Source organism: Rhinatrema bivittatum, chromosome 4 (assembly GCF_901001135.1).
Source record: "Rhinatrema bivittatum chromosome 4, aRhiBiv1.1, whole genome shotgun sequence".
NCBI lineage: Eukaryota > Metazoa > Chordata > Amphibia > Gymnophiona > Rhinatrematidae > Rhinatrema > Rhinatrema bivittatum.
In genome coordinates, this window is record NC_042618.1 from 164,035,709 (window position 1) to 164,063,313 (window position 27,605).

General features: G+C 42.7%; 1 protein-coding gene across 8 annotated transcripts in view; it reads left to right on the plus strand.

Moving 5' to 3' along the window:
* TMC8 (transmembrane channel like 8) overlaps nt 1-27,605 on the plus strand; it is a 78,663-nt gene that overhangs the window by 33,656 nt on the left and 17,402 nt on the right. For 2 of the 8 annotated variants that reach the window (XM_029599115.1, XM_029599117.1), the window contains exons 13-16: nt 972-1,102; nt 1,490-1,648; nt 2,168-2,246; nt 18,652-18,684. In XM_029599115.1, coding sequence (XP_029454975.1) covers nt 972-1,102; nt 1,490-1,648; nt 2,168-2,246; nt 18,652-18,684 — 402 coding nt within the window. Of the gene's footprint in view, nt 1-971; nt 1,103-1,489; nt 1,649-2,167; nt 2,247-3,549; nt 4,439-18,651; nt 18,685-21,150; nt 21,363-27,605 lie in introns of those variants that run through there. The other 6 variants (XM_029599121.1, XM_029599119.1, XM_029599114.1 and 3 more) reach the window with 5 other exon arrangements.

Sequence of the window (27,605 nt, forward strand, 5' to 3'; positions counted from 1 at the left end):
TCAGGTAGGTTTTGTCGCCTGCTGTTTTGTGATGCAGAGGCATAGACACTGAAAAAGCTTTTGTCAAAATAGGGTGGGAGTACTTACTTTATGTGCTACTCAAATTTGGCTTCAAGGGTGAATTTGTAGATTATGTTAAAGTGTTATATCACAGTCCTGGAGCAATGGAGAAGTCACTGAAGAGTTGAAGCTTCTTTGAGGCACCAGACAAGGATGTCCCTTATCCCCCTAACTAGTCTCTCACCAAGCTAAGGGAAATGGAAACTTTTAAAGGCATCAGGGTTGAAGGTAATGAATGCAAATTAATTTTTTTGCAGATGACACCTTATTGTTTGTCACCGATAGAGCAAACTCTATTCTAGTTATATGAATGTGTATGAGTGTAAGGGGGTGGAGAATTAAAAAAAAAGGCACAGAGGCACACATTACCTTAGTCTTACAATTACTTAAAGCTATGTAGGTGAGGTTAGTGAATTAGATTTATTAAGACAACATTGTTTGTGATTTCTTTACTTATGCTATTGTACCACTTCATAATAAACAATCATTAACAAAAAAAGAGTGGATGGAAATGTATGAAGATATGGGTTGGTTGTTTTTGGAATGGATGAGCGGGTTGTGAGTGTTTGAAGAAGATGATTGAGAATGTGAATATATATATTATACATGATTTGAAGGAAGTATCTTGAGTGAAGGGGCTGGTTGAAAATGATTGCATGGAAGGTTGGTTGGAAGTGGATAGATTAGTTGGGCAGCTGGGTAAATGGAAGCACTGATTGACTGGGAGTCTGTGGACAGGGGCTAGGTTTTGAGGGCTTGGATGGACTGTTTGTGAACATTTAGATGGAAAGATGTTTTGGATTCAAGTTTTCAACTGCACTGATGGTTTGCCGTGTCCAGACATATGAGAAACATCTCATGACTTATTCTTGTCCTTCATTCTATTTAATTCTTTTTCTTCTTACCTCTAGTACATCTTGTGCCATATTTGCAAACCTTCAAAGCGAATGTTCCGAGCTTCCAGTTCCAAATTTTTCTTCCAGTTTGTCTTATTTTTGGGACTAATGATGGCGTTCAGTCCTTTGACGTACATCATCACCACGTAAGTGCTAAAGTGCCTGGAACTCGAATAAGTAACATACACACAGAATGTTTCATTGGGAACTCCATTTCTCCAACAAATCTCATCCAGTAAGAAAACTTTAAATTTAAATGATGGTTTATGGCTTTTATTCTGGGTATAGAAGATTTCCAGTTGTAATGCAGAAAGAGCCCTTTTGCATGCTGCAGAGTTAACGTGTCTGCAACATGCTTGAGCTGTCTCCCGGTAGCACTTCAGAGGTCCTTAGGGAGTGAGTAGTGGAAAGCATTCAAAATCTTTGTGATGGGCAACTTCAAGCTTCCCAGCTCTGTTCCAGTGAAGTACATTCGCTTTTTTTTTTTTTTTCAGTATTTTTCAGTATTTTTTTCAGTATTGTTCTTTCTGTAGTTTCAGACCATCTAGGGCCTGTGGCCTCTTTGCTGGCTATGCAACAGCCTGGAAGGTGGTACCTGAAGCCATTTCCACCAGGCTGCCAGTAGAGGCACAAATCCTTTTGAATTATCTCGGCTCAGAGGCATTTGCTTTTCCACTTCTCAGCATCCTCTGGTAAGTTTCCTCAATAGTCTTTCTGTGGTATATGCTTGTTTACCTTCATGTTCATGGCACTCTTTTATTCTGCCATCCAGCTATTCCTCTGTGGTCTCTGTTGCTCTGGATGCCTTACATCAAGGGTAGGCAACTCCAATTATGGAGTTTACAAACAGGTCTGGTTTTCAGGACATTCATAACGAATATGCCTGAGATAGATTTGCATACGCATGTTATAAAATCGCGTGTCCATGTGTGCGTGCCGGGCAGCACGCGCACATGGACACACTCACGCTGGTTTGAAAATCTACCCCAATACATGCAAATATATCTCATGAATATATCCTGAAAACCTGACCTGTTTGTGACACTCCAGGATCGGAGTTGCTTACTCCAATCTTGCTACAGTTTCTCAGTTCCTCAACTCCTCCCAGTTCTCTGTAACATCTTTCTGATTTGGGCCATCTGAGGTCTATGTGTCTTCCTATCTGAAGATTGTTTGATTCTGTTTCACAAGATTTCTTCTCTTTCCTGCAGCCTCTTGTTGACAGTGTTCATTTCACAAATGAGAGAGAACAGAGAAACCATAGAGCAACTTAAGAACCATATACTAATAGTAAGTTAGAGACTTGGGAATGTGTTCATATCTGGGTGCAGAGGACAATGCAGGTGCTTGCATGACAAGAGGAATGTGAGAGAAAGATTGTGAATGTTTAAATGACAAATTCAGCAAATAGCATATGCATTCTAATGGAGAAACTGCAAGTGAATTATTCCATCTCGGTATTGCAAATAAAACAAACAAACCAGTAGTTCAGCACTCATAGGAGCTTACCTCAGGGAGCACTCACCACTCACCATTTCTATACTCATAAGAGATTTTCTCCAGAGGTGCTTTGCTGTCTGTTTTAACTGTCGCTGTCAGTTTTGGCAGGCAGGGTTCTTTTGCCATTTTAATATCGTGAGAGGATCAATACGTTGCAGGTTAAAGTGGAAGAATGTTGATGAAATGGGATCCATGAAGAAACTAGCTGATAGTATATCAGTTGTATGAAAGAAGTATTTAAAAGAATAAACATAGCCAAAAACTATATATTAGATAAGCAGAGTGGGGGTTGGAAAGAAAGGAAAAACCTCTTTCTCTGAAACGAAGCACGTCCTTTCTTATTTCTGTTTCATTCGTTTCAGCCTCTGCACACACAAATCTTTCAAGCATTTTCAACACTTTCTATTTAGTTTTCAGGTTCTCTACACCAGGTGGTTAATCACTGGCATATATATTTCTCCAAATGATAATAAATGATATCCAGAAACATAATTATCCTCTGAAATTCACTTCCAGTACACCCCTTTATTTTTCCTGTTTCTCCACGTATCACAGACACAACTCATGGAAACTCTGACCCTTGAGATAGGTCCATCAGTCAAACCATCTGTTGGGTATTGGGGCAGTTCTTCATTTCATCTTGTTTGCTCTTAATGCCGTTTGTGATGTTCTGTGTTTGTTTCTCCATTTAGTGGCACCTGATTTCTTTTTATGATTCAGCTGTTGTATATTGTGACACTTTGCTCATGTTTCTCCATTGCATCACTTATTTTCTATCAAATTTACTCTTTGCATTTGTTAAATCAATATAACTATTTTTTGTTGTTTACTCATTGGCCAGTTTGCGGACATCATCCCATTTTAAGCCATCAGCATCCATATTTTATTTTGCTTTACTTTTAAGCTTGAGCCCCACCGAACTCATGCCTGTCGTGTGACTGGCAGCGCGTGTGTTGGGAGTGTGGATGCAAAGTGTGTGACACAGCATATTTTCCATATTTATAAGGCCTAAGACTCTGTGGAGGGGGGGATTAGGAAAGGACCGCATGTGCTTGGCCTAGTGGTAATATTGTCTGGTCTTCTGCTCTTGCAGCAAGGTCAGGATAAATGCTACTTGGAACAGGAACTATCAAAGGTTCTGAAAGGGACATCGCACGAGGAACCATGAAGAGGACAGTGCAGACTATTAACCTGCAAGGCCAGCCTGGGGCCCCTGAACAGCCCTTCCGAGGACTCTTGCCGCCTCTTGATTCCAGTACTCACTTTCATAAAATCTAATTCTAGCAACTCGACCAACACAGAACCACAATATCAGCAAACAGAAACTCATCCTCGATGCTCTGGGTAGGAATTGTGCTATGATTTACAAGGCATTTCTTCAGACTGCTAAATGGAGTCATTTATAAAGCCACCTCCCTGAATTTTAGGGTGTATTGTACCTTCCTTGGTTATCCTCCATGGCTCCATTGTTTAACTCTCTAGATCACCCTTATTGGAAAAAGTTACTAACCCTCCGGGATGGACCCTGATATTGCCACTGAATTACATGGCCCTCTGAGATGAACGTTGGTACTATCACTGAATGGGCAGTGCCTTCCAGCGTGAACCCTGGTACTGACTGACACTGGAAAGCGCAGCAGTGCTCTGAGATGAACCCTGGTACGATCACTGCACTCTGAGATGAATGTACAGTCACTGGATGTCAGAGCCTTGTGGGATCGTCTCTGGTATTGTCACTGGATGTCAGAGCCTTGTGGGATGGACTCTGGTATTGTCACTGGACCTGAGGAATGGGCCCAGGTTCTGTCACTTGATGGCAGTGCCACAGAGGAGCTGACAGAAATTGTCCAGGGTTCACTTTTTTCTTCCATACTGTGACATATGCAGCTTTTTCACTCCACTGACATATTTCAGTTTTAAAATCATCTTTGGTTTTTTAAAAATCAGTATTTTTGTATCTATAAAGTTTCTATATATCTTGATGTTGTTATTTCTTCTTTGGACATATATACTACATTTATAGTCTGTCTTCTTTTAAGAGGAGAGGAGAGGTGAGGGTTCTGACATCTATCATTTATACTTCTTTTCAGTATGTTTACAACCCATGAAAGTCATAGAAAAAGGAAAGGACCCCAAGAAAGGGCTGGATGGGGTTGGAAGGACCCCTGAGAGAGAACTACCTGGGGAAGAATGTATAGGGATGGGGTCCTGTTCTGCTTAGAGACTGGGGGTGAGGAGAGGGAGGAATAAGGAGCTGAGCAATCTTCATCCTTCCCCTGCTATCTCTTAGCCACAGCTGGAGCCAAGAGCCTCTATCTGGGCGGGGGCAGGCTGATGTGTGGGTGAGGCTCCAAGTTCTCAAACATGAAAGCATTTCTGCTACGAGCAGGTGAGACAGAGGACTGTTAGCAAGGGCTCAGAAAGAAGAACCGTGAGGCTCGCATCCGGAATGAATCTCCATTGCATAATCCTGCTGACCTTAGGTATGTCTGTCAGACACCATCTACGTCGCTCTCCCTCTCATCCGGACCTTTCTTGGTCTCCTTTCTCTCTTTGCCTCTTAGAACAGCTTTGTAGTCTGGAACCCTTTTGCCCCTCAGACACTCAGTCTCCATTTATTCAGGTAAATAGTGATTTATGCAGGTAAACAGTTTGTCTGACAACTGTCCTTTCTCAATGTAGCTTAAAGCAAGTGGAGTTAGAGGAAGGAGGACAATAACATGCCTAGATTGTATTGTGCACTGCATGCACATTATTTTCCATGGTAAAGACACCCTTAAAAATGAGGTGCAAAAGTCTGCTAGTGCTTTGTGCCTGTGGCAGGTTTCAGTGCGAGAGTTTGTGCCTGCTCTCTCCTTTGAAACCTGGTGCAAAGCACCCACAGACTTTATGCAGTCTGTAAACTGCATCCCTTAAAAGCACACCACATGTTAACAACATCATGAAAACAGCACAATATCGCCACACATGACTTGTTAGAAATAGCTTTATAATGGTGGCCCCGGAATGTTCCTCTTCCTTCTCCTCTTCTGGGCTTCCAGCTCAGTCGGAACTGGACCTAGGAGCCAGTCCCATGAGCCTTCATGGCTGGCTCCAAAGCAGTTTCCCCTATTTTATACCCCTTCTCCCAGCTCACTTAACCCAGCCATGGCAGCGCACTGGGAACCCTGCAGTCCTGACCCCTACATTCAGCCACCGGTGCATGGTGACTGGGGCTCCCTCCCTTCCTCCAGATGCTGTGAACACCACCTCTGCAGCAGTCCCAGCTCCTGCTGGCCCAGGCCTGAAGCTCAGGTGCACAAAACTGCCATAGAGCCCCTCCCAGGCTTGCCCCATAAATGGCAGATTTTCCAAATGTTTCTGGCTGGCTGAATGTTTGCTCTCATACGGTTCTGAATGTCTCTCTTCATCTTGTCAGCCTTCTGTCTCTCTCTTTTATCTCACTTCTTGTCATCCTCATCACTTCTATAACTCCTCTCCATCTCTTTCCACAAATCTGCATCCCATCTCCTATGACATCACCCTACACCTCACCCTCTGCTCCTTTCCACCCCTTTTTGACTTTTGCATTTTTGTGGGTGTTTCAGATTAGTACAGCTACATGGTAGTGTTTATGCCGAGTATCAATGTTTTAAGAAGGTAAAATGTTTTAGTTTTTTTTTGAGGCCCCTAGGTGGTGTGATATGTTCATGTAAGTTCCATGGATTTGATGATTACTTGGTGCCAGTGCCAGCGTAAGCGCTAGGCCTGGGCCTAGGGCACCAGCCATTAGGGGGCGCTGCTTCCGCTTGCGAGCCAGTGAGGCAGGGTGAGGCTGCCACTTCAGGCGGCAGAATTTTGAAGGGGCAAAAAGTGCCCCTTCAAAATTCTGCCCAGCCCTAGCCTCACCCTGCCTTCCCCCTTGTCAAACCACCCTCCCGACCCTCCCCCCCTCAAGACTCAGGAAAGCCCCTGGTTGTCCAGCGGGGGGCCCGGAAGTGATTTGCTGCTCCCTGGCCATCAGCTGCCACTAACCAAAATGGTGCTGGTGGCCTTTAGCCTCTATCATGTGACAGGGGCTACCGGTGCCATTGGCCAGCTCATGTCACATGGTAGGAGTAGTTTGGATACGTTCCTAGAGGAAAAATCCATAAACATTTTTTAAACCCAGATACACTAACTGCTGTAACCACATCCCTGGCAATGATTTCCAGAGCTTAACAATGCACTGAGTGAAAAGAATATCCTTTGATTTGTTTTAAATAAGCTATTTGCTAACTTCATGGAGTGCCCCCTGGTCCTTCTATTATTTGAGAAATAAAATAACCGATTTACGTAAACCAAGAAGTCTACAAAATCTACATGATAGAAGTCTACAAAATCTGCCCCATTATATAGAAAAAAATAAATACCTTTATATAGTTATATGTATAATTATCTTGGTCAATCAGTATGATTTCATTTATTATTAGATCTATGGGTAAACAGAGTAAAAGGAGTTATTATATCAGTGAAAGTTGTTAGTTCAAGTCTTAAAAAATATATTTTATCTCTTTAGATTAACTAAATGATTTTACCTTAATACAAGCGGTCAGACATGACTCAGGAGTTGTTTTAGCACATTTTGCATCAATTTGAACCACTTAGCATAGTTCTTTTAGTATACACTTCAAAAGAAATATATATATATATATGATGCCATTAACATTCTATAATATCAACAATATATCAAGTAGTTCTAACTTTTTTTAATCATCTTCTTTCATTTTCTAAAATGTTTCAATAGTGTGCTACTTAATAAAAAAAAATAAAAAATAAGGTCCAGATTTTCAAGTTTACGCACACCGGGCCTATTTTAAAAAGGCCTGGTGGCGTGCGTAAAGCCCTGGGACACATGTAAGTCCCGGGGCTTTACAAAAGAGGCCAATTGCATCATATAACTTATGCATATTAATTTTTTTTTTTTTCAAAATATTTTTTATTAGTAGTATCAGGTAGGTAGCAACCACATAGCACACGGAACAACTTAAACAATATAATCAGTGTAAACCGACATCCAACAGCGTAAACGTTAATAAACAAGAAAGTCACCGATATGGCTACCACCTAACACTCCATTTTGTTTTTTGTGGGTTTTAGGAGATATCCACTCGGGAACCCCCAACACCCCCCCCCCAAAACCCAACCCGTTCAATCACTCCACAATCATCCCACAGCCACACCACAATCAGGAGCCCCCCCCCCCCTCCCTTTTGAACAGTCCAGTCAGACGTGTATCCATTCAATCGAAGTTCGTCCTGTAGCTCCTTAGGTAAGGCCAACACGCAGGCATCCCAACAAGCATAGTAAGTCGTGTAGAGTGTCCCAATAAGACGGCCATTCGTTCCATTTGCACCAGTTCAGCCATGCGCCTGGCCCAGGCAAGGTAAGATGGTTTTCTATCCGGGTCCAGCCAATCCGCCAGGATGGTACGTCATGCCAACATGACTGCCGCCCTCTCAAAGCGTGCCTTGGAGCTGCTGCCCGGTAAAGAGCTCGGAATAGAGCTGCTTAGTAGCACCATCCCCGTAAGACTAGTGGTAGCTCCCGTACAGGTATCAATCACAGCCAGTATAGCGGTCCAAAACGCCCGTAGAGATGGGCAATCAAATAGTCTATGAGCCAAAGTCCAAGCCTGTAATCCACATTTGATACACATTGAGGTGGAAGTTAGCCGCATCTGGTTTCGACGAACATCGTCACAGTAGAGCCAATGCAAAATTTTGAATTGCATATTCATTATTTTTAATGGCAAAGTCTCTCAAAAAGACTATATTCTCTTAATATATCTCAAATCATCATTTATCCTTAATAATTAAGCTAAATCTCTATGCCGTGGCACCTGATTATTTATTGCTGAACAAATAGTTTTTTACCTAACAAATACTAGCGATGCCTTTTCATATTTACATTTTAGTTTGATGATAAGGCGGATGCTGATATATATTATATTTAAGCCACTGTTGGTTCAAATCCATATATTTAGTCTTAGATCTGAAGTATGAAATCAGTTGTAATTTAAACGCCTCTCAGCCTTCTATTTTCATGAGCATATAAGAAATACTTACCAGGTCTATAATGTATGAAAAGTATATATTCGCTGGTTTCACCTAAAGTGCAAATCCACGGTCGTGCTGGAGTGGTCCGCAATTCTTCCCACATTCAAAAAAAAGGTAAACTCAGTCTCTCATTTCAAATACTGTTACGTTCGTGCCAAACACTGAAACGAGATGACATCATGACGTAGGGCTTTGATTGACAAGTTCTTAGAAAGCACATCTTACAATGCTGTGTAATTTTAGAGCTGTTGGGAACATTAATTATATTTAAAATTTAAAGTGGTGCTTCGCTGCATAACCTTCAGGCACACGTCTTTATAGACACAAAAAACTAAGTAGTTATTTTTTTTAAAAAAGGGAAGCTGATCTATTCAAAATAGAATTAAGCTATATTGAATATGCTTAATGTTAATAATTTCATGCCGATTTTCAAACTTTTTATTAACAAGTATGTTGGAGGACAGTATCGGTCTGACCACAGAGTTATCTATGATACAATTTTAAAATGCAAGGATTTATTTAGACTATCAACTTTAAAATACTTTTTACATTATGTGCAGGATAGATAATACAAATCCTATACAAAGAATATTAGTAATAAGATGAGTAAAAAAATAAAATAACTAAAACCAAGAAAATAAAATGAATACATACATAAATACAAAGTGATATCAATTAATGGTACAAAGGGAAAGGTAGATTAGATAACATAAAAAATAATATAATTATATAAAAAGAGGTAAAAAGATGGTGAAACAATTGCTGGGATTAAAAATATATACCAAGGGAGAAGTAAAAATATATAATATCTAGAATAAAAGAGTAATTAAGAAAAATAGAACCTATACATAAAAAGGGGGTTTATGATGCATATATATACAATACGAACCATGCTTTTATCACAAAAAGGCTGTTAAATCAATTTCTTGATTGAGTCCTAGGGAGGGCAACACTTTTAAATTTTAATATATAACTTTGTTCTAATTTTAATAATAAAGAGTCTGTTACCTCCTCTCCAGTTGGTTTGTCTAACACACAAAACCTATATTCATCAAATTTGAGGTTATAAGAAATCAAATGTTCAACCATGGGTTTGACATCAGTTCTTCTATTGATAGCACTTCTATATTCTATGTCTGCTAAGCAGTCTTATAGTCTTGCCTATATATCACTTATTGCATGGGCATCTGGCTGCGTAAACTACGCCGTTACTTTTACAATTCGTGAAATTTTAAAGTTTGAACGGCTTTGAATCATTGCCTATTTCTACATAGTCTGTCTTGAAATTGACATTACAAACAGAACATAACCCGCAGGAGCAATGTCCAGGTGGTCTAATATCTTTAACCTCTCTTTTGTGCTAATACTGACGGTGCTAACATGTCTTTTAGGTTCTTTTCACGTTTGCTTGCAATCATTATGCTTTTGTTTTTGAAGTGTTCAATGCTTTGTATTATTGGTCAATGTTTTTTAAGAATCATACTGATTTTATTTTCAAATCTTTTTATTTGATATGATATATTCCAACTATAAGAAAAATTTAGGCCTGAATTTATCAAAATGCACTAAATATTGCATGCGATAGGAAAAGGGGTGTGTTTGATGATACTAGGCAGTTTATTACAATTTGTGCTAATACCTATGCAAAGCACTATCTTAGTGCAAATTGTGATAACTTTTTCACACTTTGTTATAAGTGCCAGAATTGTTGTATTTCCTACATACAACCACTGGGGGGGAGAGACACCATGTTTAGTAGTTTTAAACTCCTGGAGAGCCTAGCCAAAATGCCCTCAGACTAGATAGGTATTTATATCTCTACGGGAGGCCCACCTAGTCACTCGAGTTGAGGTTTAGGTATTAGTGTAGGGGTTAGGGGCCACTTTGACATTCAAAGTGAGACGTACGAACAGAACAGTGCTCTCTTGTGAAGATTTGATAACCTTTGGAGTGAGGAAACTCATCCAAAGATGAGATTTGTGCAATGTTCTCTCAACCTAGCTTGATGGACTCTCACAGTATAAGCAAGTTTGCTTACCATAAACGGTGTTTCTGTAGATAGCAGGATGAATTAGCCATGCTGTTGATGGGACTGTCTATTGAGGCCCAGGAGGCAGAGCTTTATCAAAGCTGTATGCAGAGCTTTGCTCTGTGGCTGTGCATGTGTTCCCGTGCAGGAAGACAGATTCTCCTCAGGCAGTAATTAAGCTATAGGAATACGCGTAGTATTGACTGTCCAGGGAGGCGGGAGGGTCCGCATGGCTAATTCATCCTGCTATCTACGGAAACACCGTTTACGGTAAGAAAACTTGCTTTTTCCCCATCGATAGCAGGGCTGAATTAGCCATGCTGTTGATGGGAGTCCCAAGCTCCTGAGCACGCCATGGATGATTGTTATTAGTTCTTTAGAATATGGTGTGACCGAATTTGGACAGTCAGTTGCTGGTTATGGATCCATCAAAGTTTGTAAGACTGCTTGACCAATTTTGGCATCTGCAGCAGCTTGATGATCAAGACAATAGTGGGAAGTGAATGTATGTAGAGAAGACCATGTGGCCGCTTTGCAAATATCCAGAAGAGGAACGTTTCTTAAGTGAGCTATAGAAGTGGAAACTGCACGCACTTGATGGGCATTCGGTTGTGTAGATAGTACAATGTTCTTCTTTTGATGACAGTAAAGAATACAATGAGCAATCCAACTTGATATAGTTCGCTTTGATACTGGTATTCCGGGCGCATTAGGATTAAAAGAGAGAAAGAGTTGAGAAGGTCTGGTATCTGATTGTGTTTTTTCTTTATAATATGCTAATGCTCTTTTACAGTCCAGCGCGTGTAGCAGTTTGTGTCTCGTGGTCTGGTGTGGTTTTGGAAAGAATGTTGTGAGTTCAATTGTTTGGTTCAAATGAAAAGCCGAAACCACCTTTGGGAGAAAGGAAGGATGAGTTCGGAGCACCACCTTATGTTTGTAGAACTGTAGATATGGTGGATAGTGAACTAAGGTCTGTAGTTCGTTAACTGTACGGGCGGAAGTGACTGCTACCAGAAAAACCACTTTCCAAGTGAGGTATTTAGGGTGCACTGATTCCAGTGGTTCAAAGGGAAATCTCATTAATTGCTCTAAAACAATGTTTAGATCCAAGGCTACTGGTGGTTTGGTGATAGGGGGCCGTGAGTAAGGCCCTTGACGAATTGTGTTACCATTGGATGTGAGGATATTGACCGATGTTGATGTGGCTTGTGGAAAGCTGCTATAGCACTTAAGTGAACTCGTACCAATGCGGTAGCGAGACCTGACATATATAACGTATATAGGTAGTCTAGAAGAACTGCTGGAGAACAGTCTGTAGGGCTTAGATGGTGCAACTCACACCAGGTGGAGTAACGCTTCCACTTTGCTCGGTAGTTTTGTCTTGTGGATGGCTTTCTAGCAGCCAATATGATGTCTTGTACCTGAGAAGAGATTCCCTGTTCTATCAGAGACACCCTTTCAATCTCCAAGCAGTGAGATATAGAGAGATGTGCATCGGATGTAGTAATAAGCTGTCTTCTTGAGAGAGTAGGTCATTGCGGTCTCCCAGGAGAATCGGAGTCATGATCGACAGCATGAGTAGATGCGTGCACCAGGGTTGCCAGGGCCACGCTGGCACGATGAGTATAAGGTTTGCCGAATCCTGTATGTACTACTGAATTGTGCTTGATATGAGTGGAATTGGAGGAAACGCATACAGGAGGCCTTCCGACCATGATATGAGGAAGGCATCCTGAGACAGTCTCAGATGACTGGGCAGGATTGAGCAAAACTGGTGTACCTTTCTGTTTTGTTCGGTAGCGAAAAGATCCACGTCTGGTACCCTCCATTGATTGAAAATATTGTCTGTTATTTGATTCAATTCCCACTCATGTGGATGAAAAATCCTGTTGAGTCTGTCCGCTCGAGTGTTGGCGATGCCCAGGAGGTACGTCGCCTGAAGTGGATCGAATTGTTGTGAGCCCATTCTAGTATGAGGATTGATTCTTTGCATAGGTTCCAAGAACCGGACCCTCCTTGCTTGTTCATGTAATACATTGCCACTTGGTTGTCTGGGTATACCATTATTTATTTATTTATTTATAATTTTTATATACCGACATTCTTGTATAATATACAAATCATTACTCTTTTGCCCTTCAGATATGGGGCAAATGTTTTGAGGGCATTTCTTATTGCTCTCAGTTCCAGTAAGTTGATTTGGTAAGTTCGCTCTATCGGGGACCATTGACCTTGTGTGTCTAGGTGGTCGAGATGAGTCCCCCAACCTTTGTGCGAAGTGTCTGTTGTGAGTATCGCATTGTGAGCAGGATTGACAAACAATGCTCCTTTGGTGAGGGTTCTTCTTTGAAGCCACCATTCTAAATCCTTTTTCATCTCTTGTGTCAGGGATATGGCATGGGATAGAGGTTGTTGATGCTGAGACCACTGGGATTTTAGTCTCCACTGTAGTCTGCGCATGTGGGCCGAGTGTTTGGGACCGTGTAGATGGCCGTCGCCATGTGTCCCAGAATCGTAAGCACTAAACAAGCTGACGGTCGTGGTGTAGAATGAAGTCTGAGTAGCAGCTTTCAAAAAAGAAGCTTTCTTTCCTTTGGAAGAAAAGCTCTGCTCCTTGTTGTTACTAGGTGTGCCCCTATAAATTGAAGAGTTTGAGAAGGGTTGAGTTTTGATTTTTCGTAATTGACTATGAGGCCTAGCTGTTGTAGGCAGTCAATTGTTTGTTGGAGATACAGTCTTAGTACCTGTGAGTCTGAGGCGACGATGAGCCAATTGTCTAGATAAGGAAATAATTTTATTCCCTTTTTTCGTAAGTGGGCCGATAGTCCGAAAGGACGGACTTTGTATTGGTAATGTTTGTATTGGTATTGGAAGCAGAGGTATTGCCAGGATTCCGGATGCATCGGGATAAGAGTGTAAGCATCCTTCAAATCCAGGGAACACAACCAACCGTTGCGCTGCAAAGTGGTAGGATCGATTTGAGAGATACCATCTTGAACTTTTCTTTCACCAGGTGTTTGTTCAAGTCCCTGAGATCCAGAATTGGGCGTAATCCCCCCGATTTCTTGGGAATTAGGAAATAGGGGGAGTAAAAATCCAGATTGCAATGGGATGAAGGAATGGATGTTATTGCTTTCTGGGCGCGAAGGTGGGATAATTCTTTTCCCAGCTGTGCTTGGTTTGTTCGATTTCCTCTGAGATGGTACGGTTAAGGGAGAGATGGCCTGGTAGAGAAATTTAGCTGTTATCCCTTCTTGATGATTTTTAACACCCAAAGATCGGTAGTGATCTTCGACCATGCTTGTAGAAAGCTGGTTAATCTGTCTCCAATGAAAGTAGGGTGTGGTGGTGGCCAGATTGTCTTTAAAAAGACGATGCAGGTTTTGGGTTGTTGTTCTGGGATTGCGTTTGAGGACTCTGGTTTCTGGGGAGACCTCTTCATTGTTGGTTTTGTTGACTCTGAGGGCGTTGATCTGGTGGATATGAAGTCGTTCTGTACGATTGATAAGGCTTGAAAGGACGTCTTTGATATGTTGGCCGTCTATACTGGGGTAGATAAAGACGAGAGAAAGAGGTATGCGGTATAGGGTTGGTCAATGACTGTACTGCCACCGACTGTTCTTTGAGCTGCGCCACAGTTTCCTGTAGTCTGTCGCTGAACAGGGAAGGTTTGCCAACTTTTCGTGGACGTCTTCACGAATAGCACTCGATCTGAGCCACACCATTCTTCAGGCTGTGATTGCTGATGCAGAAGACCTAGAAGTTGTTTCGAATGATTCATAGATTGTTCTGAGGAGGTGTCTTGAGCTTCCTCCATATCTTGTAATGATTGAGGTGGGGCTGGTGTTGTCTCCGTTGATGGAAATAGGAGCTTTAGTTGTTGTACACACTAGTACACATATTGGACTATGTAAAATTGATGCTGGTTTATTCGAGCTGTCGGCATTGCAGATTGGAAGCACTTCCTAGCAAAATCGTCCATATATTTGTGGTCCTTCCCTGGGGGAGCACTAGAGTGTGTTTTTGCCTTTTTTGCTCTTTGGAGCGCCAACTCTACTACTATAGAGGTGTGTGGAAATTGTGTTGGTAAGTAGAATTTAGACTGCCTCATCTTGAATTTGAGATCAATTTTTCTCGAAATGGGAGGAATGGTGAAAGGAGTCTCCCAAGATTTCTGCAACAGTGAGTCCAGGACCTGATGTGATGGCAATGAAGTGGGTTCTGAGGGAATATCAAAGATCTTTAAGATCCCTAAAGTCTCTGTTCTTGGGTCAGAAACATTCTGAGTGGCTATACTTAATGTGGTTCCCACTTTATCGAGGAACTTCGGGTAAGAAAGGTCCTCCGGTGGGGAGTATGGCTCTTGTGGCTCCTCCGTGGGGTCGGAGGGGTATCCTGTGCAGTCAGCTGGAGAGATAGGAGGGGTAGTGGGGTGTGGAAGTGGGTCTGTGGGGGTCTGCGGATGCAGACCTGGAGATGGAGAACCTCTAGGAGGAAGCGTGGATAGAATTTGTGGTCATATTGGAAAGGAGCAAGGTGGCTCAGTCGGTAACTCCAGGTTGGGTGGTGGAGCCTGCGGAATTTGTAAACTTGATTGCCTGCTGTGCATCATCAGGCATTGCCGGTATGATAGGGGTATGTGGAAGGAGGTCATCAGGTAAACCTTCTTTCCCCTGTAATGGATCCGGCAGATGGATTGAGAGGTTACGTCCTCTGGATGTTGAAGAGAGATCCAAGTACATCTGAATAGACGAGGATGATGATGAAGAAGACAGGGACTCCACATCACTCCATCTATCTCGTGATTTTGATAGGGATTTTCTTCTTCTCTTAGTGCTATTATCCGGTTGAGACTGAGGAAGAGGAGTAGAAACCCCTTGAGATGTAGGTGACTGAGTATCGTCGCTGATGTGGTGTCGTTTAGACTTTCTTTTTATATGGTTCATTGATATCTCTATGGGAGTGTAGTGATGATGGTGAAGAGGAAGGTCTAGGCTGTGGACGTAATGGTTCCTTCACTTGCTCCTCTTGCGGTTGAAGTCTTTGTGGTGGTACAGGAACTTGTGGATCCTGAAGTGATCTGTGCATCGATTTCTGATGTTCTCGTGCCGCATGTTGCAACTGGTGCGTCGAGCCCAACGCACAGCGTGCCTTTTTTGGGTTTGGAGGCGCTTGCGTCAAAAAATCCTGCTTCGTCGTCAGGTGCGCTGGCGTCAAATGCATCGGCGTCGAGCTAACTTGCTTTGGCGTCAGTTGCTTCGGCATCAAATGTGCCGAGAGCGAATGATGACATTTTGACGCTGCTTTTGTCGATGTGGAGTGCATCTGTGCCCGATGCTCTTGCTTCAACACTGGTTGTGGCTGTGTCGGAGGCTGAGCCAGATGTTTCGGCGGCATTAAAGACGGCGATTTCGATGGAGGCTTGTGATGTGGTTGGCCTGCACTCCCACTTGCCTGTTCTCTCGATGGGGATGAGGTTTGGTCAGGTCTGTGGCCCTTTACTCTATGTTTAGGCCTGCCTTCAACCAATGGGCCTACCGAGGCCGCCCGTTTAGTCGGGGTGGCCTGCCTTGACGCCGGTCCCGGCGACGAATGCATTTCGGAGGGGGGGCGCATGTGACCCGGTGGACCCTCGAAGTTGTTCCATCTTTTCAGCCCTTAGCTGTCTGGCTCTGGGCAACATCTTTCCGCAATGGGAGCAGTCCTTCAGATTGTGGTCTGGGCCCAGACACACATAGCATTGTGAATGTCCGTCTGTGATGGACATTATTTTACCACACAAACAGGGTTTAAACCCTGATGGTTGTGGCATACTGCCTTGTTGTTCTTTCTTTTACTTGTTTAAAATTATTTTTTTCTCTGTCTGAGGAAAGTAGGTGCTCTGCGTGCGATCCCGCGCGCAGAAAAGACACACCAAGGAGAATGTCTTCCTGCGCAAGAACACACATGCAGCCGCAGAGCAAAGCTCTGCATACAGCTTTGATAAAGCTCTGCCTCCTGGGCCTTGATTGACAGTATCAATCAAAATAGATGGGAACTTGTAAATCAATTTTAAATTATAGCCTAGATGAAGGTGTCAGCATGCCTGTCGTTGTTTTCAGCCGAAACCAACCGGTCTTCTCTATCATCCACCTTCAACAGTTTTTTATTATACTTCATATATTTTTTTTTTTTTTTTTTCGATGTATTTTTCAAGTTAAAATGTAACCAAAGTCCAGAGATTTTAAAGCGCCCAACACGGCCTTGTTTCACACAAGCAGTGCTTCTTCAGGGGCATTTAAACAATTCCTTTATCGTACCTATGAAATTTATAACAAAGGACTATTTTAGTAAGACATGCAGAGATAGTAATACAGAGCAGTACTTATCTTCATTGTAAGGCTACCATTTTCATTTGGACTGGCGTCTCAACCGTATAAGGAACAGAGGAACCGAGGCTAGCGAGAGCATCTCTTTAAATATCCTGTTTGTGCTGAGAGTGGGAACTGGACGTCACTATATGCAATTGGGGATGTCAAAACATGAAACTGTGATGTCATGTAGATGAGGGAGAAAAGTACTATCTCCTCACAAATCTGAAATAGTTAACATGAACAGAGAAACAATATGTCTTATCCCAAAAAAACATGTAGATCCAATTCAGTATTTAAACCAAAAGGAATAACTGTTTTTAGTCTGTATATCCACCGCTGTTCTAAGCAGAGAAGATGTAATCCCTGATTTCCTCCCCGCCAATGTTGTGCTACTTGATCTATCGCACAAAAAGTTAAGTCAGTAGAAGAATGTCCACGTTGAGTGCAATGAGTAACAAGAGGTTCATCAATACGAGCAGTTTTTATGTTAGAACGATGTTCTATCATTCTGGTTTTAAGCATACGTTTGGTTTTACCGATGTATACCAGATCGCATGGGCATTTTATCAAAAATACAACCATAGTAGAAGTACATGTAGTATGATGTTTAAGGTAAATTTTGAAACCAGAAGAAAATTCTAAACAAAAATAAACTGTCATAGAATTGGTGCATACTGAACAAGACTGACATGGTCGATGAGATCCTGAATTTGAATGTTTAGCATCAGGTAGAAAAGAAAAATCAGAATGTACTAATCGGTCTCTTAGGTTTCTGGCACGAGAGAAAGTAATCCGTGAAAATGATTGAAAAACACTGGGGCAGATTTTCAAAGGGGTACGCGCGTAAGATACGTGTGTACCCCCTGAAAACCTGCCCCAAGCTCCCCCTGCGCGCGCCGAGCCTATGTTGAATAGGCTCGGCGGCGTGCGCAAGCCCTGGGACGCGCGTAAGTCCCGGGGCTTTCCTGGAGGATCCCCCTTTGACAATGCAATAACAGCGAGGTCCCCATTCCACGTTGCAGGAGTCAGGAAGGAGATTTCTCTTATGAATATGCGCCATGATGGAAGGAGTGCTTCCTCTTTTTATGGCTGGGTGGCTCTCAACTTTCAATCTACATGGCAGCATCTCATTGCACCTGCCCACTTAAGGTGCAAGGGTTGGCTGGGAGCAGTTCTATCAGAACAGTCAAGGTATCCAGTTTCAAAAGGGAGACACTGTGGTTAGTCCTGGTTTTGAACTTACATCCCCCCATTGTATGGAGGTATTTGTAGTCCCTGATTCTACCCATTGTAATTAGCACTTCGGGTACCTGAACGCATCGGGATGGGGTTGTTGGAAATCCAGAACTAGGTAATTCGGCAGGTCTGTATTTTACAGTGCATTGAATGTTGCTGGTCCATGAGCCCCAAACCTTTAAGGAGGTTGATTCGATGGGATGCCAGTGCTCAGTATGAAAGGTGCTTGGGAGAAAGTGCTGCCAGGACAGAGGAGGAGGTGCTTCTTTCACCAAGGCACCTCTAGGCAGCTGCCTACTGTGCCTATTGGGAAATCTGTGCCGTAGCAGTAAATGAGCATTTTTAGGGAACTGATACTTCATGTGTAAGCTAATGAAGTAGCTTGTAAACAAACTGCACATTTTACAGTAGTTTGCTGAGAATGCAGGTGAGCAGGGCAGCTGCTTGTCTCAGAGCTCCTCAGATTTTCTCTTCTTCACTGTGTGTATTTTGTTTTGCAGCTGCCTGCAGCGCACACCCTCAGAACACTGCTGGTGAGTGAATGCAAGTATTTCCATGTCATATTCCAAAAGCGTGGGGTTCTGGGCATGTATGTACTTCTGTGTTATAGCAAAGTGATTCACTTCTGCAAGGTGACAGTCGAACTCCAAGACTGTAAACTAGTATCCTTGGCCCTTGCAAGGGTATTAGGTGCCCCAGGCAAACCTTACAGCCTTGCACCCCACTTTGACTCTCCCCATACATAATTAAAAATTATTCATTTACATTCTGAGGTAATAATATCACTAACAATAACATATACATTATATTTACATGCATTGCTGTAGTGCCAATTAGAAAACCCTGCTGAAAACCCATATGATATTAGGTCTCTTGAAACTCATGTTGGGTTTCGACTTGGCCCTCAGAAAGCCATGAGTAGACCAAATTACAATAATATAGTAAATCTCCCATGCCAAAACAGCATTAACTGACAGCACTCAAACAGTAACAGCCCTACCTATGAAAAGGCAACACTACAACTATTACACCAGGCCTTAAAACACTAACACACCTCCTATTAGGAAAACAGAATAAGTTAGGATGCTATAGATCCCAGCACAGAAACTACATGCCAGCAGAATACTTCACATCAGTTATACATATAGAACATAGGCAGACTCTCACCAAATACAGAATAAAGAGACCATAAATTATAAATAGAAACATGCAGACAAAAGCTGAACTGGAAACCTCAAGAAGCCAGACTCTGTATGCAGTGCAAACAAGTCAAAACAGAAATATTAGCATTCCTCATAAAACATTAAACAATAAAATAAAAAATATAATACATCATAGTGGTAAAACCATACCAATAAAAAGAATTATTCAAAACTGATGGAAAAAAATGAATAAAAAATTCCCTCACTCCCCATACCTGCAAACCTTTGATTTCCAGTCACCTGGAGATTGTCGTGGATTAATGGGGGTTTGCACAAATGTTCTCCTCTCTTTCTCTCACATACGCACGCACATACACATACTCTCACTCACACACAATCGCTCTCACTATCACACATATATACACTCACACTTCTCTCGCTCTGGAATGCAGAAGCAGCAGCAGCAGCAAAGCTATAGCCAGGCCATTGGGCACCTATGGCCTAATAAAAAAGTGTGCCCTCACCCTGAACACAACACATAGAAACAGAAATGACGGCAGAAAAAGACCAAACGGCCCATCCAGTCTGCCCAGCAAGCTCCTACACTTATTTTCCCATACTTATCTGTTTCACCGACCGTCAAGTTCAGGGTCCTTGTTGGTAACTGTTTGATTCAAATTTCCTGCCACTCCCTGCCGCTGATGCAGAGAGTAAAGTTGGAGTTGCATCAAAAGTGAAGCATAAGGTTTAATGGTTAAGGATAGTAACTACCGCTTCAAGCAAGTTACCCCGATGCTTGTTTACCCAGCCTGCACAGATCAATGCCTTGTTGGATGTTGTCTGAATGTAAATCCTCTTTTCCACATTTCCCCCTGCTATTGAAGCAGAGAGCAACACTGGATATGCATTCAAAGTGAAGTATCAGGCTTAATTGGTTTAGGGTAGCAACTGCTGCAACAAGCAAGTTACCCCCACGCTTATTTGTTTACCCAGACTGTGCAGTTCAGTCCTTGTTGGTTGTTGTCTGAATGCAGATCATCTTTTCCACATTTCCCCTTGCCATTGAAGCAGAGAGCAATGTTGGAGTTGCATTAACTATGTGAAGGCTTATTGAGTAAGGGTAGTAATCATCAGGTAGTAGCCACCCCCATGCCTCTTCATGACATCATGAACTGGCAGATGCTCTTACATGTAAGGGGTTTTTAATTTATTTTCACCCAGCAGTTTCCTCCTGCTTCTTTGGGCTCCCAGCTCAGTTGGAACCAGTTTGAGGATCCTGGCACCAAGAGCCTTATTTATTTGTAAAAATGTATAACCCACTCTATCTGCAGTTCTAGTCCAGGTACAAAATTACCTATATATTAAAATATATAATCATCAAAAGGGTCACAAACAAGACAAACAAAAGTATTTATACATCCATGCATCAAATACTCTTCACTATGTTTAAAGTAGTTAGGTTTCTAAAGCTGAAATAATGAGCATGGACAATATTTTTATCTGTACCTTATGGACAGATCAGAGGATTTAGTATCATCAAACATATCCAATGTACATAATGTAAGAGGCTGGGAAAGAAGGAGGTGCAATTGCTGTGGTCCTGCCACCAGGAAGAATTCACTGTACGTTAATCTGCTGCCTAAAGGTGCATCTGAGTGGGGCTATTGGAAGTACTAAATAGATGCCCCCAAACCTGCATCACTCTAGGCAACCGCCTAGTCCATCTAATATTTCAAGTAGCCCTGCTAATATTATTTCCTTAGCCCATCACTGGAACTAGCATCATTCCTGGTGTATTCAGTTCCTCGATAAAACATCCTGCATATTTTAGTTTTATGCACAAATTTTCTGTTCCAGAGACTACTCTTTCATCTGTATCAGAGACAGAAGCCCATCAGATTAATCCAGCACAAACAGATTTGTCTGTTCTAGAGACAGCAACTTCTGTGCCTGTGTCAGAGAAAGCGCATCCGTCTGTATCAGAGAAAGCGCATCCGTCTGTGTCAGAGAAAGCGCATCCATCTGTTCTGGAGGCAGCAACTCCATCTGTTTCAGAGAAAGTACATCCGTCTGTGTCAGAGAAAGCGCATCCGTCTGTTCTGGAGGCAACAACTCAGTCTGTTTCAGAGAAAGAGCATCTGTCTGTGTCAGAGAAAGCGCATCCGTCTGTTCTGGAGGCAGCAACTCAGTCTGTTTCAGAGAAAACAAATCCCTCTATTCTGGAGGCAACAACTCCGTCTGTTTCAGAGAAAACACATCCCTCTATTCTGGAGGCAACAACTCCGTCTGTTTCAGAGAAAACAAATCCCTCTATTCTGGAGGCAACAACTCCGTCTGTTTCAGAGAAAACACATCCCTCTATTCTGGAGGCAACAACTCCGTCTGTTTCAGAGAAAACACATCCCTCTATTCTGGAGGCAACAACTCCGTCTGTTTCAGAGAACGCGCATCCCTCTGTTCTGGAGGCAGCAACTCAGTCTGTTTCAGAGAAAACACATCCCTCTATTCTGGAGGCAACAACTCCGTCTGTTTCAGAGAAAACAAATCCCTCTATTCTGGAGGCAACAACTCCGTCTGTTTCAGAGAAAACACATCCCTCTATTCTGGAGGCAACAACTCCGTCTGTTTCAGAGAACGCGCATCCCTCTGTTCTGGAGGTAGCAACTCCATCTGTTTCAGAGAAAACACTTCCCTCTATTCTGGAGGCAACAACTCAGTATATTTCAGAGAAAGCGCATCCGTCTGTGTCAGAGAAAGCGCATCCGTCTGTTTCAGAGGAAATACGTTTAGCAGGTAAATATATTTGCATTCTGTGTGTGTTTCAGCCAATAGACAGCCCAGTGCCAAAAAGAAAAAGAAGAGAAAAAGAAAAATAATATTTCAATACTACTGGAAAAAAATACTTTCACAAGTAAAAGGAAATTAAAGAAAAGGAGAAATGTCCTGCATCTTTTCCCTTTGAGAATTACCTACAGGAGTACTCATGTACTACTTTACAGCAATGCAGAAATAGCTTTCAGTATGTCTCATTTACTGTCCATGCAGAGGAGCTATGTAAGGTTCCCAGGATGCAAGGGCCTGGGGATCATGCAGAGGCAGTGCTCACAGACTCTGGAAGAGATTACAATTGCAGGGATCTGGAGGGAGTTGCAGTCCATAGGCCTCAGCCAAGGATTGTTACTATAATGACTGGACTAAGTGAGTTGGGAGAGTCTATAAAATAGGAGGAAAATTCCCAGATAGCTGTGAATGAAGGTTCATGGATCCATAATCCAATGGAGGATTATGGATCCTTGGCCCTCTGAGATGAACGTTGGTACTATCACTGAATGGGCAATGCCCACCAGCGTGAACCCTGGTACTGACTGTCACTGGAAAGCGCAGCAGTGCTCTGAGATGAACCCTGGTACGATCACTGCACTCTGAGATGAATGTACAGTCACTGGATGTCAGAGCCTTGTGGGATCGTCTCTGGTATTGTCACTGGATGTCAGAGCCTTGTGGGATCGTCTCTGGTATTGTCACTGGATGTCAGAGCCTTGTGGGATCATCTCTGGTATTGTCACTGGATGTCAGAGACCTGCGGAATGGACCCAGGTTCTGTCACTTGATGGCAGTGCCACAAAGGAGCTGACAGAAATTGTCCAGGGTTCACTTTTTGCTTCCATACTGTGACACATGCAGCTTTTTCACTCCACTGACATATTTCAGTTTTAAAATAATTTTTAGATTTTTAAAAATCAGTATTTTTGTATCTATAAAGTTTCTGTATATCTTGATGTTGTTATTTCTTCTTTGGACATATATACTACATTTATAGTCTGTCTTCTTTAAGAGGAGAGGAGAGGTGAGGGTTCTGACATCTATCGTTTATACTTCTTTCCAGTATGTTTACAACCCATGAAGGTCATAGAAAAAGGAAAGGACCCCAAGAAAGGGCTGGATGGGGCTGGAAGGACCCCTGAGAGAGAACTACCTGAGGAAGAATGTATAGGGATGGGGTCCTGTTCTGCACAGAGACTGGGGGTGAGGAGAGGGAGGAATAAGGAGCTGAGCAATCTTCTTCCTTCCCCTGCTATCTCTTAGCCACAGCTGGAGCCAAGAGCCTCTATCTGGGCGGGGGCAGGCTGATGTGTGGGTGAGGCTCCAAGTTCTCAAACATGAAAGTATTTCTGCTACAATTAAATGAGACTCGCTGACTGTTAGCAAGGGCTCAGAAAGAAGAACCGTGAGGCTCGCATCCGGAATGAATCTCCATTGCATACTCCTGCTGACCTTAGGTATGTCTGACAGACACCATCTACGTCGCTCTCCATCTCATCCGGACCTTTCTTGGTCTCCTTTCTCTCTTTGCCTCTTAGAAAAGCATTGTAGTCTGGAACCCTTTTGCCCCTCAGACACTCAGTCTCCATTTATTCAGGTAAATAGTGATTTATGCAGGTAAACAGTTTGTCTGACAACTGTCCTTTCTCAATGTAGCTTAAAGCAAGTGGAGTTAGAGGAAGGAGGACAATAACATGCCTAGATTGTATTGTGCACTGCATGCACATTATTTTCCATGGTAAAGGCACCCTTAAAAATGAGGTGCAAAAGTCTGCTAGTGCTTTGTGCCTGTGGCAGGTTTCAGTGCAAGAGTTTGTGCCTGCTCTCTCCTTTGAAACCTGGTGCAAAGCACCCACAGACTTTATGCAGTCTGTAAACTGCATCCCTTAAAAACACACCACATGATAACAACATGTGGTGTGTTTTTAAGGAGGAATAGCCTAGTGGTTAGAGCAGTGGACTATGAACCAGGAGACCAAGGTTCAAGTCCTGCTGTCGCTCCTTGAAACCTTGGGCAAGTCACTTTATCCTCCATTGCCTCAGGTACAAAAACTTAGATTGTAAGCCCTCTGGGGATAGAGAAATACCTACAGTACCTGAATGTAAACCGGTGTGATATCTCAATTGAGATGAATGTCGGTATATAAAAATAATAAATAAATAAATCACGAGAACAGCACAATATCGCCACACATGACTCGTTAGAAATAGCTTTACAATGGTGGCCCCGGAATGTTCCTCTTCCTTCTCCTCTTCTGGGCTTCCAGCTCAGTCGGAACTGGACCTGGGAGCCAGTCCCATGAGCCTTCATGGCTGGCTCCAAAGCAGTTTCCCCTATTTTATAACTCTTCTCCCAACTCACTTAATCCAGCCATGGCAGCGCACTGGGAACCCTGCAGTCCTGACCCCTACATTCAGCCACTGACTGGGGCTCCCTCCCTTCCTCCAGAGGCTGTGAACACCACCTCTGCAGCAGTCCCAGCTCCTGCTGGCCCAGGCCTGAAGCTCAGGTGCACAAAACTGCCATAGAGCCCCTCCCAGGCTTGCCCCATAAATGGCAGATTTTCCAAATGTTTATGGCTGGCTGAATGTTTGCTCTCATACAGTTCTGAATGTCTCTCTTCATCTTGTCAGCCTCCTGTCTCTCTCTTTTCCTTTCTACCCCTTTTTATCTCACTTCTTGTCATCCTCATCACTTCTATAACTCCTCTCCATCTCTTTCCACAAATCTGCATCCCATCTCCTATGACATCACCCTACATCTCACACATTGCTCCTTTCCACCTTTTTGACTTTTGCATTTTTGTGGGTGTTTCAGATTAGTACAGCTACATGGTATCAATGTTTTTATAAGGCAAAATGTTTTAGTTTTTTATGAGGCTCCCGGGTGGTTCCATGGATTTGATGATGCCAGGGCTGGCGTTTAAGATGAAGACCCGGATGTTTTCCTGAAAAAGTGTGAAGGGACATCCTGCACGACAGGTTGGCCAGAATTCAACTGGAACATGTACCTGGTAAACTTACTCACGGGCAAATGCCAAGCAGCTTTCAAGTGGCCAGTCAGAACGGAAAGGTCAATTATGTGGAAGTCAAGACTATCATCCTAGAAAGGGCTGGGTATGCCACAGAAAGCTGCAGGCAACAGTTCTTTCCCCAGGGATGGAAGTAGGTGCAGCTGGAAGAAAAGATCAGCCTCAAGGTGGCCTGGAACACTTTCTAGATAGGCTTGACTGGCTCATGCAGCAGCCCGTAGTCTCTCGGATCCTGGCACATTGAGCCTTATTTATTTATTTATTTATTTATTTATTTATTTATTTATTTATTTAACTTCTTTTACTATACCGATACTCAAGACCAGGTCTTATCGTACCGGTTTACAATATAACAGGGGGAAACCAATTAACATCTAGGTAGAAGGTAAAGTTACATTAAAACAGGGAGCGTAAAATGGGAGATGAAAGACAGGGCAGAATTTAAACTATAACAATAGAGGAGTGATAAATATAATCAACAAGAACCAATAAATTAGTAATAAATATAATCAACAAAAACCAATAAATTAGTAATATATAAACAGAGATTTATCCTCGGCGGTTATTAACATGGTATGTCCAGTGGGAGGAGAGGAGGGGAGGTGAGTAGGGGGAGGGAATAGGGAGAGGTTGAAGGGTGAGAAACAGTGTTGGTCAATGGAGGTTCCTTTTATACATTTAGAGTGGGTTATACATTTATTTGTAAAAATGTATAACCCACTCTATCTGCAATTCTAGTCCAGGTACAAAATTAACTATATATTAAAACTTATCAAAAGGGTCACAAACAAGACAAACAAGAGTACTTATACATCCATGCATCAAAGACTCTTCACCATGTTTAAAGTAGTTAGGTTTCTAACGCTGAAGTAATGAGCATGGACAATATTTTTATCTGTATCTTATGGACAGATCAGAGGATTCAGTATTATCAGACATATCCAATGTAAGAGGCTGGGAAACTGCCCGCAAATTTTCTCTTTAAAATCTGGGGGCCAGCCGGCATCCTGGGTACTTGCACACCTATAGGCTTTGCTCCTGCTTTATAGCAGATACAAAGTCAACACCATAAAGCACACGCAGGAATGTCAAAATGAAATCCCAGCATGTTGCTTGATAACTCCACCCTCTCCCTTAAAGCCTTGCACACCTTCCCCATAAACAATTACAAATTATTCATTTAGAATACATGAAAAAGAAAATTTAAAGCACAGTCTTCTGAGGTAAAAATATCACTAACAAGTATATCATATTTACATGCTCTGCTGTGGTGCAAACCAGAAAACTCTGCAAAAAACAAAAAAGATATTTGGAATCCACATGGTATTATGTGTATGGTAATGTGTGTTGGTGAGCTTGGTCCTGAGAAAGCCAGGAGTAAACTAAATTACAATTATAATATAGTAAACCTTCCATACCAAAACAGCACTAACTGCCAGCACTCAAACAGTAACAACCCTACCTATAAAAAGTCAACACTGTAAATATTACATTAGGTCCTAGAACATCATTTACCTTCTGTTAGGAAAAAAGAACAAGCCAAGCTGCTATAGATCCCTATACAGAAACTACAAGCTAGCAGAATATCTCACCTCAGTTTTATGTGCAGAACACAGACAGACTGTTGCGACCGTTGCTGCCTGATGTCTTCACTCCGCCCTCTTTACCTCTGTGGCGACTCCCTCCAGGTCTGAAGGACGGCTGACTGCCGCGGCATCTCCCTGCCGTCTTCCTCCGGCGTCCCTGGACCGGCTCAATGCTGCAGATCCGCCATGTTGCCTGAAGCCTAGGGCACGTGTGCGCGCTCCGAGTGAAGTACCAGCAAGGGCGCGAACCTCAGGGGTGTCCCCCTGAGATGACATCATCCGCTTCCGATATTTAAAGGTCTCTGTTATCGCTATCAAATGAGGTAGCAAGGGCTAGCGTTTAGGTTAAGACAACGGTTTACACCTATAATCTTGCTTGCAATTTGCGGCTTCTCCGCAATTGGTTACAGGGTTCCTCGCATTATACCCCTCTCTCAGTTGAGCGTACTCTTTTATACCCGTTGGCCCCCTCATTTGCCCTACAATGCAAAGCGAGTAGTCTACCTAAGTTTATACTCCATTCCGCGCTCACCCGGCCTCTTAGACATTCCTGGCAGCGTCTAACTAGACTTTTACGCACCCCCCATATATGTGCTTATTTTTTACCTATTCGGGGGAATGTTGATTTCCTACCGGGCATTCAATCAGCTTCCTTTCGGGTCTGGGAGGCTAGGGGAGCACAATATTTAGGTCATATGTGGACCACAGAGGGGGTGTTACTGAACTTCAGTGACTTCCAAAAACTCTATCGTTTAGATTCCAAGCATACGTTTCCATATTTGCAGGTTCAGCATTACCTTAAGTCACTATCTCCGGAGACAAAGGAGCTCACGGGGTATCGCGCCTTGGATAGGGTGTTCCATTTTGGGGC